This window comes from Delphinapterus leucas, chromosome 11 (assembly GCF_059928025.1).
Source record: "Delphinapterus leucas isolate spDelLeu-1000000601 "Yukka" chromosome 11, BTC_Dleu_Yukka2, whole genome shotgun sequence".
NCBI lineage: Eukaryota > Metazoa > Chordata > Mammalia > Artiodactyla > Monodontidae > Delphinapterus > Delphinapterus leucas.
Genome location: NC_143139.1, coordinates 15,451,475 through 15,464,632, shown reverse-complemented (window position 1 = coordinate 15,464,632; position 13,158 = coordinate 15,451,475). Strand labels below are relative to the sequence as shown.

At 41.0% G+C, this 13,158-nt stretch overlaps 1 protein-coding gene across 12 annotated transcripts in view; it reads right to left on the bottom strand.

Annotated features, from left to right (window-relative positions):
- Positions 1-3,701, bottom strand: part of PLEKHA5 (pleckstrin homology domain containing A5) — a 244,389-nt gene extending 240,688 nt beyond the window's left edge. For 4 of the 12 annotated variants that reach the window (XM_089920366.1, XM_089920367.1, XM_089920368.1 and 1 more), the window contains exons 1-4: positions 3,514-3,697; positions 3,285-3,364; positions 2,431-2,862; positions 924-981 (exon numbers count right to left, since the gene is read on the bottom strand). In XM_089920366.1, the coding sequence (XP_089776492.1) occupies positions 924-981; positions 2,431-2,862; positions 3,285-3,364; positions 3,514-3,605 (662 nt within the window). In that variant the 5' untranslated portion in view covers positions 3,606-3,697. Of the gene's footprint in view, positions 1-923; positions 982-2,430; positions 2,863-3,284; positions 3,365-3,513 lie in introns of all 12 variants that reach the window. The other 8 variants (XM_089920362.1, XM_089920363.1, XM_089920364.1 and 5 more) reach the window with 5 other exon arrangements.
- Between the last annotated feature and the right edge of the window lie 9,457 nt (positions 3,702-13,158).

The following is a 13,158-nucleotide window of genomic DNA, read 5'->3' as shown; positions in this document are numbered from 1 at the left end:
CTTACTGGGCCCAATGAAACAGAGGTGCCTTTAGCTAGGTACCTGTTATTATTATTAAACCACTGACATCTCAACCAAATCTTGTATTTAAGCATTCTCTTTCAAGCCTCAGTTCCTTAAAATTAAACAAAAAATTTTAAAACAACAAAAACAAGCTCTTAAGTAAACAGTTTCTAATTTAAAATGAAGATAAAACCACCTTTATTTCCCCTTGAGGGATAAAAAATTTTCCTATATAATATTGCCCTCAAACATTGTATTTGTCTCCAAGTACTATCAAGTTAACTCTGAACAGAAAATTATTTCAATATTCTATAGAATTAATTTAACTTTAGGACTGGTCATTTGTCCCTTGTAAGTGCTACTGAAAGCCTTTTATTCAAATACAATTACCAGTAAAATATTTCGATATGTATTTTTAAAACTTGGATATATTTAAATAAACTGAGGCAAATTACAAACAATGCTCCAACAGATGTTTGTGAAATACTCCTTATTTATTTACTTTTGTTTTCAGTCCTGTTATTGTCCATCAAACAGTAATCTAGCTTTACATCACTTTTGCTACTTATAGTTCTGGTCAAAATACACATGAACAGAATTCACTTAAAAAGAAAAAAAAAAGGTAACATACTAAAGACAAAATACTGTAATGCGCTATCACTCAAAAATATATACAGAGGCACCAAAAATGTAACCGTGGCCATAAATGATCTAACTCCCAAATCAATGAAGGTCCAGGCAAACAACGTAAGAAAACTAAGAGTGTCATCTTTTACCTCAAAATTCCAACACTCATAAAGCATAAAGTCAATATAATACAATAAACCTTAAGAAATCATGATCATACCTAGACATACAACCAAAGGTTAATCACAACATTTGAATTACCAAGGAAAAAAATCATAATTAAAAAAACTCACTTTATATAGTATCTTGCACCTTCAAAAGTATATGCTTCTTCCCAGCCAGTAGGCAAATCTAAAAAAACATACATTTCACCATTAGTATTACATCGATAGAACAGCACAGTAAGTTTCAAACCATTTTAATTATTCCTTTTCATGATCAGCTATTTTCATTTATTAAGTAGGTTTGTAACCCCCCCCAAAAGCATTAGACTGGTAATAAAACTCAGATATAATATCATTTTTGGGAAAATGGCAATTCAAATGTAAAGCCACCAGAAAAGTATCAACAATATTAGAGGTTATCTGACATAATTATACACTTTGATCAGAGTGGAGAGGAACTACATCCTGACAGCCGAAAAAGCAAAGGGATGCCTTGTAATCCTAGGTAAGTACCCTTGAACGGTAGGCCAAAAACTCCCCCAAAGCCAAAGAAAAAGACTATACGTAAAAGGTAACACCCACTTCTTCCTAGGTATGTTGTGTCTACGTAAGACCATATCTTTCAGCTACATAAGTGAATCCATCCAGGAAGTGTCACTGATGAGAAAGAACTTCCTAAGTACTTAATTAGGGGGAAAGAAATCTGAAATCACATACTTATACATACATGTGTGTTTCTACAGGCTTGACTTTAAGAGATGTGAAATTTCAAGTAATAAACCTGGCAATAATGCAGGTGAACGATGGCACCATTCTGTGCTACATATTACTTACAAACCACCAGTGTCTTGGATTTAACCATAATACCGCTCTGAAATAAAAAAACCGATGATGTGTGTACAAAGTCAAAGTAAACCAAACCAGAGAAAAATCAGGATCATCTCTCAAAAATAAAATTAACCTGAAATCATATAATAAAATTTTCTGAGGTGTGAATGTTATCAAATCCTTGGGGGTAAATAGAATAAAGATTTATATTTCACATAGCCAAAATAATCATGGAATAATTCCACGAGACAATTAGGCTAAATAAATATCATATTATCTCTTGTGACACAAACCTGTTACTATCCATAAGGCAAAGAGGCCATCAAAGTTGACTTACGTATGCAAAACACTGAAACGTACATTCAAGTCAAAGACGACGTCGGGGAGTTAAGAAGTATGACGCCGCATTAGTCAGAAATGCCTTAAAAATGTAACCTCATCATGCTTGCTATACCAGCTTTCCCCTTCCTCCTCCACCTTTTTGCAAATTTAGAGATATTAGTCACTTCGCTGAACTCCAGAATTTAATAGAGAAGGCAGGCTTGTTCAATATCCTGGCAACTTCAAGAGAATCTCAGAGTTGGAGAAGTATCCCGGAGGGCAAGCTCTACAGACTTCTGAAGCCGGCCTCACCTTCCACCCAAACTGTTCTCAAGCCTTTCCAATCACCCGAAACAGAGGCAGGCCAAGAAGAGAACACATGTTACGTTTCAAAGACAAACAAGTTTCAAGAATGTACACAAAGAATGACAAAAGAAAGCCAGACCAGCACTGAAGCTCCAATCAGCTCTCCTCCAGCTCAACTCACATGCAGCATTCAAACAAGCTACCCAAGGCACCAGGAAGGTATGCTTCGCCGGCGACCCTCTCCTATTAGGGCACCAGTGCCCACACGCAGGACACCTTCCAGCACGCCCACCGCCTCCTGGCAATGTGTGCGACCTCGGTGCCGCCGCCGGGGACTTCGAATCTGGCTGGCCAGCAACTGCAGCTGCAAATGCCTGCCCCGGCCCCGGCTGCTCCTCCGGGGGCACGAGGCAAAGCGTGCAGATTTCCCAAGCCGCTCTGTCGCGGAGAGGATCGAAGCACCCCCAAACTCGTCTCCTCCTCCTCCAACAGCCACCTACCCACAAGTCCCACCTCGGAGGAGGAAGCCGCACAGGAGGAGGGAGGCAGCTCCCGGGGAGGAGGGGGAGGATGTGGACACATTCTCCCCGCGGACGAGAGGCAGGGTTTCGGGCTGCAGGAGGGGAGTGGGAAAGGATTTCCTAAAGGTTGAAAGAGGGGTAAGGTGGGGGGCCCGGGGGGCGCTCGGAGGACTCAGGAGTGGCCGCGGGAGGAAAAACTCAGGATCCCAGGTTTCCCGGGGGAGGGGAGTGGGCCACCCAGGGGCGTGGGGGAAGAGCAGGTTGGGATGGGGCAGAGGGCGCCGTGGGCTAGTGACGATCAAAGACGGAGGAGAGGGGCGTCCGGAGACTCGAGGGAAGTCCCCCGGCCCCTCTACCTGCGGCCGCCCCCGCCCGCCGGCCTCCGCCCCACCTCGCCGCCTCCCGGGTACGGCGGCTCGGGGCAGGTTGCCGGCAGGAGGTGGGCGGCCAGGGCTCCGCAGCCTCCTCCCGGCGAAAGCCAACTCCGCTCGGGCCCGGGCGGGCTCGGCGTTACCTGTGCTCTGCCGCCGGTGCCCGGTGACCACGGCCTCGCCGGTGACGGGGTGCAGCCAGGTGGTGCTCTTCGCCTCCTCGCTGCAGGGGTGAGAGAAGGGGCCGAGACGGGGCTTGAGTGGGGGCGCGGGAGGAGCCGAGGGGGCCGGAGAGGCACCGACCCGGCTCGGTCCCCTCTGTCGCCAGCCTCCCGCCCCCTCCGGGCCCCCGCGCCGTCCCCAGCTCTTTACTTGATGAAGAAGACTCGGCCGCCCCGGGTGATCCCGTAAGTCCAGGAGCGGGGCAGGGAGCAGATCCACTCCAGGTTCAGATCCGCCGCCATGTCTGATCCCCAGCCGCCGCCGCCGCCTTCTCCTGCTGCCGCCGCGGCTGCCGAGGGAGGAGGGAGCGAGCGAGCGAACCAGCTGAGGGAGCGCGGAGCGAGCGCGGCCGGAGCGCGCCTCCCCGGCCCGGCGCGCCCCCGCGCGCGCCCTACCCCCTCGGGCGGCGCCCGCCCCGCCGCCCGGGCTGGGTAGGGCCCGCGCCGCCGCCCCTCCGCATCTTCCGCGGCCGCCGGCCGGCCGCCCAGCCGCGCGCTCGGGGGGGGATGGGTGAGCGGCGCCGCGCCCGGCGGCCAGACCCCTCCCACCCGCGCCCCCCCGCCCCCGCCGCCGGAGCGAAGGTTCGGAGATCGATTAAAAAAAAAAAAAAAAAGCGTCCTGCCCCCCGGGCTTTGCCTGAAGGCTTCCCAGCCCCCAGGGAGATTCAAAGGGAGCTAATCCGCGCTCCTCTGATTGCTCTCTCTTTAAAACAACAGAAACACAGCATCTGAGCTTTGTTTTAAAAGAGCTATTGGGTATCCAAGAGATTTTTCAAACAAACAAATATATATGTATATAAATATATATAGGTGGCTTTAGAATGTAAAGCTGTTTTTGTTGAAGCACACGGAAGGTTTTTCCTGTTTGTGTTTTGTGTGCGAGATATCATAGGTTTGACGGGTTGCGGTAGACTCATGAGATAGGGGTGGATTCAGACTTGACAAAACAAGTTTGCCTCTTCCTAGACCCCTTGAATCATATAATGTTTTATAAAATACAAACTTGTCTTTTTCTTACTTTTTTTAAAGATTCACTTATTTATCAATCTGAATTTCTACTTTCTTTTTTCTCCTATAAATTACAATAATAGCTAACTTTCTTGAATCCTTGTAACCCTGTACGTTTTTAAGTCCCTGCAATAGCCCTATAGATGCTATTATACAGATGGGAAAAATGAATTTTAAAGAAACTTGCCCAAGGTCATAGTACTAAGTGGCAAACCATGGATTCAAACTGGCTTTAATATTTTAAAAGTCTATTTGTATAATCACATTGCTATACTTATTTTAAAAGTGTCCCCCTGCTTTGGTTTTTTTGAACGAGTAAAGGGCAGATTTCAATGCAACTAAAATCTACCTGAACACCGGCTAAGTGCACTGGCCTCCTCCTAATTGTCTCTGATGCTCAGCCACACTTGGAATTGCTTCTGTGTCTTTGCAGCAAGATGACTCATGCCAACAGGATACACAGCTCAATAATAATAGTACTACTTGGTTTTCTCATAGCACCTTCTTCTGACCACTTTTTGGGGCCCCTAAAGAATTATCTTATCTTCCCAATCACTAAAGAGGCAAATAATCTTTTTCAAAGAGTCATGTACCACTATGTTCATTACAGCTCTATTTACAATAGCCAGGACATGGAAGCAACCTAAGTGTCCAGAGACAGATAAATGGATAAAGAAGATGTGGCACATATATACAATGGAATATTACTCAGCCATAAAAAGAAATGAAATTGAGTTATTTGTAGTGAGGTGGATGGACCTAGAGTCTGTCATACAGAGTGAAGTAAGTCAGAAAGAGAAAAACAAATACCATATGCTAACACATATATATGGAATCTAAAAAAAAAAAAAAAAGGTTCTGAAGAACCTAGAGGCAGACAGGAATAAAGACACAGACGTAGAGAATGGACTTGAGGACACGGGGAGGGGGATGGGTAAACTGGGACGAAGTGAGAGAGTGACATGGACATATATACATTACCAAACATAAAACAGCTAGTGGGAAGCAGCCACATAGCACAGGGAGATCAGCTCGGTGCTTTGTGACTACCTAGAGGGGTGGAGTAGGGAGGGTGGGAGGGAGATGCAAGAGGGAGGAGATATGGGGATATATGTATATGTATAGCTGATTCACTTTGTTATAAAGCAGAAACTAACACACCATTGTAAAGCAATTATACTCCAATAAAGATGTTAAAAATAAATAAATATATTTATACAACCAACAAGGACCTACTGTATAGCACAACGCTGCTCAGTGTTCTGTAATAACCTAGATGGGAAAACATTTTGAAAAGGAATAGATACATGTATATGTATAACTGAATCACTTTGCTGTACTCCTGCAACTAACGCAACATTGTTAATCAACTGATCCAATATAAATTTTTTTTTAAAAAAAGGAGTGAGAAATAAAGAAAATAAATTTCTGTTGTTTAAAAAAAACCAATCTTTTTCAACAGTTATAGAAACTAAGGCACAGAAGGGTAAATGACCTTGGCCAAATCTAGCAACTCAGGTGGAGCCTGGATGAGAATGTAGTTTCACTGGACTTTTTCTCTCATACCCTAATTCCCCAAGGCCATTCTGTCTTTGGTGAAAAGGAGTCTGCAATTACTGCTATAATTTTCCTGTCCATCTGCATACACAGGGGAAAAAAATAACATCGCTTTAATGTTTTTCTCTTTTCGGTTCCTTTGCATTATCCTCTTTCATTTCATTACTTCTTGACCTCTTATCTCCTGCCCAGTCTCTGGGAAAATGTGGGTTTTTTAAATCAGTGAATAGCAGGAAATGTTTCACATTACCATCAGTGGTCAGTATGTAACACAGCAAGAAAATCAAGAGCTATTGACTTTATATTTTACTATCATTACAGATTGAAAAATCTAAAGTGACTCTTTAATATCATAATAACTTTAGAAATCTAGTACCTGTTAGTCCAGCGATAGCATTTAACTTTTTGACAAATACTGCTGAGAAGTCGTTAAGTGGACCATATGTTGTCTGGAGATTCCTTTTAGTTGTGAATCTTTGATTTACAAGATCCATTAATGCAAGGCATATTTCAAAAAGTGATAGGGATTCACTTAATAAAAATGTGTATCTTATGAAATCACATTTGCTGTGCTTAAATAGTAACCTAAAATCTTAAGTACAATTCCATGTGTCCCAAAATTTAGGAAAGGCAGTTAAATAAAAAACTTAGTGACAATGTACAAAATGAGGCGTATACAAAGTGCTCCTGATTTGGGAAAATAATAGCCCTCGTGACTTCCGGGAACCAATAAAACCAGCTTCATACATTAGAATGTGAGGCACTCTGAATAATTTTCACCCTTAATGAGTAAAGCTGTATTTTTCTTTAAATTTTCCTAGAATGTCCTTTCTTTGTATCTTTGTTGCCTTATGCAGGTCTGCTTTGCTTTCTAGTTGTGTGTACATGTGTGTTTTCTTCACTGCAGGAGGCGAAGAATGTCTTCCTCATCACTGAATCCTTCCCAACCTTGAGTCAGTACTCAGATGGTTATTGAATTTCATTTTCTTCCCAGTGCTTTGACCTCCCAACAGAGTTATTTCCCAGTAACATATTCCCTTTTTATCACTCTGTACCTCTTCAATAACTGATTCAGACCTAAACTCATATCTAACCTCTGCATTTTATTGTATTTTTTTATTTTCTGTCTTATGAAACTATTCCATTTCATACATCATGATCTACCTTTCTGAGGTGTATCAGCCTATGATTAGTGCCCCTTCTCTGAAGAAAAGAAGAGGTTTAAAAGTACTGAGCACTAAAAGTAAACATCGCTCTGTCCATATATAGAGGACAATCCTTGTCCTAAAGAGCTTCCAGTTCAAATATAACAGAAAAAATACATACTGTGACAAGAAAAAAAGGGAAGTTTCTTAAAATATGTGAAAGGAAAGAGAACAAAGTGACATCTTAGAAAACAGCAAATAAAGTTTTTCCCCCTTTTAAAGGAAATGATAAAAGCGTAAGCTCTGGAAAGTAGAGAAAAAGGCTCTAGAGAGAAATTTCTTCTTTACTATCAAGAAACATTTCTCATTCATGCACATTAATGTTTGTTAAAATCTACCAACAAAGTTTTGTGACTTTGGTTAGGTTGTCTTTCCAACTTTATTTGTGTTACCTTATATATTTTGTTACATTATTATTTCACAAAATAAAGAATATTGTAAACAGTTCCTTTAACTGGTCAACTATAGAGTGTTATGTATCAGGAAAAGTTGTGAGGAAGGGCAAAATAGAGGTTACAATTAGCTTAGTGGAAATCTAGGTAGAAAAGATGGAGATTGAGGGTCTAAGGGAAGAAAAATAATATTCAGAAGTCAATTTATTAGGGATTCTTCTGTTAAGGAATAAACTGATAAGAGAGTTATGGATGAAACTATTTCACTCATTCATTCAATAACCATCTATAGGATCCCTACTATATATGGTGTGCCAGCCATTCTGCTGGGTGAGAGGAATCAAAAGTCTTGGCCTGCTCTGGGTGGCTTGGAAAGGAAGATGGAGATGTAAATATTTAAGTATAGCGTGGAAGTAGCATCTCTATCCTTCTGATAGAAACAAACCTTCTCTAGCATTTGCTTTCTAAGGGTGTCCCATGAACCACTCAAGGCCTATCTCAAACTGCAGTCTTTTAATGTTAATGTTTTGGAGAGCTCTTCAATTATAAATGGGGATTAATTGAAAGAAATATGTAGCAGCACTAATAACCCTGCTGCTGGCTGGTCCCTCTACTACAGCTGGGATTCTAGACTAAGTTGGCATCTGCTTCGAGGCTTGGAGACTCAGAGGGATGGATATCAAAAATGTATTCAAGGAACTCACCTTTGAACCTCTGGACTTGGTCAAATTAAACACCTCTTCCTTTATCCCGGTCAGCAAAGCTTCAATCACCTTCTTCTCTCTTTGCTGTAAAAGAGAAAGACCAAAATTTAAATGGTGGAGAATTAAAATAAGTATGTTATTATGCAGGTGGAGGGGGCTGGCTAGAGTGAGTCAGGAGTCTGGCTGAATTTATGCCCGTCTTTGCCATGAATTAGTGTATGACTTTGAATAAATCATTTCACCTCCATTCCTGTCTCACACCTCTGGATTCTCATCTGTAAAGTAAGGGCATTGGTCTATTTAGGACATTACGTATGATTCTTTTTTGCTCTAAAGTCCTCTGCTTTCATGGGGTGAACACTCCAACAGCTGAAGGTTGGGATGTTTTGTCACAGTGGACAGACACAAGTAAGATGTCTGCTGTATATAACTGTTTAGGATTTTCTGCTACTCAGATGGTTTGCTAATAGAAAAATTTGGAAGGGCAATTTGCAAAGTTCTTTCACATGCAGTATCATATTTAACTTGTACATATGGCTCTGTACCTAGACATTATTAACATAGTATAAATAAGAAAACGGGCTCCATGAAGATATTATATAATCTAGCCATTAAGTGGCAAACTTAGGGCTTGAATCTGGTCCTTTGGACATTAGATTTCAAATTCTGTCCATGAGGGATTCCCTTCCTAGCCAAGCTTCATTCACTAGGTCTCTTCCTTACCTGCAGTTACTCTCTACCTACTGCAGCCAGTGTTTGCTCTCACCACGTCACTGCACCTGCTCTTCTGAGTCACCAGTGTCTCCCCCGAAGGCTGCCCAGTTGAGTGGATGCTTTCAGCTCCAACATTTCTTTTTTTTTTTTCGGTACGCGGGCCCCTCACTGTTGTGGCCTCTCCCGTTGCGGAGCACAGGCTCCGGACGCGCAGGCTCAGCGGCCATGGCCCACAGGCCTAGCCGCTCCGCGGCATGTGGGACCTTCCCGGACCGGGGCACGAACCCGCGTCCCCTGCATCGGCAGGGGGACTCTCAACCACTGCGCCACCAGGGAAGCCCTCAGCTCCAACACTTCTTGACCTCTCTGCTGTATTCATGTCACCACCTCCACTCCTTGAAACTTTCCACTTTTGGGGTTCTTGATGCCACTTCCATGTAGTTCTCTTCCTGCTCTTTGCTCTAGACCATCTGCAGCACAGTCACCAGGAAGCTTATTTCAGTATTGATTCCTGGGCCTCTCCTAGACCATTCAACCAGAACCTCTGAAGATTAGACCAAGGAATTGGCATTTAACAGCCACTTCAGTGATTTTATATACACTAATGTCTGAGAACCACTGCCTGATAGGGTAATAATTCCTAAATCTTATTTCCAGCCTAGACCTCTCTCCTTATCATATATCAAATTTCCTTCTAGACATGTTCCTTCTGGAATATTCCTCCTGGGTGGTCCTCCAGTACTCAAGCTCAACATTCCCAAACAAGTCACTTTTCCTCCAAATACTTGCACCACCCCGTGTGTTCCCCTCTTAGTGAACGGTACCAGCATTCACTAAGAAATTCATCAGAAACTTCATTCATCAGAAACTTCAGACTTATCCTCCCACAACCAGTCAGTTAATAAATTTTATTAATTATTCATTAAATATATCACCAAGTTACCCTCTTCCTCATTCCTCATATCCTAATATGAGCATTCATCACCGTTACCAGAATGATCTTTTTGAAAATGCAGATCTGATTATGTTCCTTTCTTGCAGAAAATCCTCTCGTGGCTCAAAAAACTTAGAAGACAAATCCAAAGGCTGTTGCCTGGCATTGGAGACCCCTCTTGATCTGAGCCCTGCCCACCTCCATGGTCACCATATAGGGCAGCCTACTGTTCTCTGAACAAGCCAAGCTCTTTCAAGTCTCTGTACACACTACTCTCTCTCCCTAGAATGTCTTCTTCTCTGTTTACCTAACAAACCCCTGCTTACGTTTATGTTCTTAGCTCAAGACCTCCTTTCACTAGGAAACCATCCCTGATTCCTTAGGGCCAACCTAGCTGCTCCTTCCGTCATGTTGCCATATCCTCTCTACTGAATTGTTCTCGTAGTCGACATCTCCTTCTCCTCCCTAACTTCCTAAATGAAAACATTTTATTTATCTTTATCACCTAGCATTCAATAAACTTTACTTACGTGACTGAATAATGGTACTGGTATTTACATAGTGCCTTATATTTTATGAAGCACTCCTTATTTGATACTTAATTCTGTGTTTTATTACTGCAACTTGCCAGTGAGTCATGTTTCTTTCCTTTCTTAGGTTTAACATTCTCTTTAGCTTTTTATAGAATATCCCATATAGAAGAGAAAAAAATGGCATGGGCCCAAGACCAGCATAGCAATGTATGAAAATAGCTGCTTTCTATAGAGCTGTCTACCTGGCTTACAGAATACTAAGATTTGAGTTCTATTGAGTGAGATATTGAAGGACAGAAAGGATTCAGCATTGTCTGTAATTTGTTAAAGGGCCCTATGGAACCTTCTTTTGAATATAAGTTCTTCCTAGAAAAAGTAATATTGATAAAAAATAATACGTAGTACTTAGAAAATCAGATAGCTGAATGAACTGGAGGAAAAAACAAATAAACTTACAATCACTAATTATGTGTATAGCTATAAGTGATAAAAGTTATCAGATCTCATGCTCTAAGCCCAAGGAGTAAACAAAGAAAGAAGGGGAGTCATTTCCTTCCTCATCATTAGTGTTTTACTCTCTGAATAATTTTTCTTTAATATTTTGAGTCACTACTTGCTTAAAGCAAGAAAATTTTCCCCAACAACTCATATCTTATTATAGAAAATTATGTACACATACATGTATATGTATATAATTGATTTTTAACCAATTTTCCTCAGTTTTCAACTTATTGTCTATGTTTCAGTTACATGTAGAATTATATAAATAGTAACCTAAAATAGAATACCTGTAGCTAATTGTAACGTATTGTATAGTCCCAATTAAGGAAAATGTAATGTGAATGCAAATTTTTGTATTATCATAGGCACTGCCTTGTATATAGTTAGTATTCAACAAATGTTTAGTAATTGAATGAATCATAACAGTGTACAGTGCGATGGGGAAAAAAAACTGGAAACTTTTAAACAAAGCTCTTCTATTTTGGATACATTTATCTTAAAACAAAGCAATTGTAAATTCAGAAGTATCCCAACAGTTGAATTTCTGATTTGAAGAACATGCATTTTTTTTTCAGAACATGCATGTTTGACCTAAGAAAATCAAGAAAAAATTATGAATAATTACATAGGAGATGAATAGGTCTGAAATGAAAAAGGCTTTAAAAAAATCTTATCAGCTGAAATTTCTGTTTTTTCAAAGTTGTGTACGGGTAACAGAGAGAAGGAGAGACTGAGCCATCGAACGCATTTTGACAACAGTCTTGTCCACTGGAGGTCTGCCCCGCTAGAATTGTATAGGGTATAAACCTAAGAAACAATGTTGGTTAGAGGCATGTGTGTTAGTCTATTTCCACTTGTGTCATTCTGAGCCCAGCTTTATCATTTGTATAGAGAAGATAGAAATAGTTCTTCATGTTTTCTACTAAAGTATTTTAAGAGAGTTTTTTTGGGGGGCAATCTTGATAATAGGGTGATTTTTAAATTTTTATAATTGTCATAACATTCATCATCAACAAAATGCAATGAGTTCTAAGTTTGTCAACAATATTTAACATGCTCAGATGATTAGATGATATTCTAAATATTGATGAAAATAAAAGTATCACTTCTGTTCGTAAGCAAAAAGTTTGGTGCTATTATACTATTACTCTATGGTAACTAGCTTTATTATATTTGATTAGAGAGCCTCTATCTGAAGTTTATTTATTTATCCAATTTAAGTAATAGACACTTTTCTTGAATCTAATAATGTATGTCACATCCTAGGCTAGGGATACTTGGGAATAGAAAGAATACAAATTCAGGTTATGGCCCTCAAGGCATTACAGTCAACTTGGGGTGGGAGGGAGTGGAGAAGAGATAAACAAATATTATATTGGTAATAAATGTTATGATAGATACTGCATAAGATGGAAGAGAGCTTGTAAAAAGGACAGCCATCTTGCAACCATGGGTGGAGGCGGCCTTCCTGGAGAAAGTGTTACCTGAGTTATGTTGTTAAATAACACTAAGTAGAGAAAGGCCACACCCAAGGGATGCAGAGCAGACACCTGGATGTAGCCTGGGTCCCTAAGGACTTCAGGCAGTAGTGCCAACATAACAACTCTAAACTGCTTCCTTCAGACTTACAAGTGTGGGAGAAATTAAATTCTATCTTGATTAAGCTAATGAAGTTTTGGGGGAGGGGGAAATCTGCTGCTGCTCTCAGCTCAACCTAATCTTATCTGATGTATCATCAGATAAGCAGTAGTGTGTGTATCTACCTTATCACACACTGCCTAGTACATGTCAGATAATAACTTTTTGAAAGAATGAATGTGTGAATCTCCACACACACATCAAAATTACTTATACAAAGTTTGCCTTATGCCTGAATAACACCTAATTACTTTTTTAGATGAATCAGGTGGTCTCTTTGCTTACCTTGTTATTTCCTGAGAGTGAGGCAGGCCCTTACAGAAGCCAGTTTAATTCATTCTGGGAATTAGACAATTTCTTTGAAATCTTAATTTGAACTATAACAGTTAAAAGTTAGTTGACCTTTCAAATAGTCATACTACTTTACTCCCTATGACTACACATTGCCAATGTGTTTTCACATTATTGCAAACAAAGAGCAAAACTGACAGAAAACTTGGACCAAAATAGGTGTCTTTGTGAACTCTGCGTTGATGGACATGTGTTACATTGTGTTTGTGTTCTGTCTACCCAGGTCTCAGGGAGAGGCTCAGAACACCAACCATGCCAG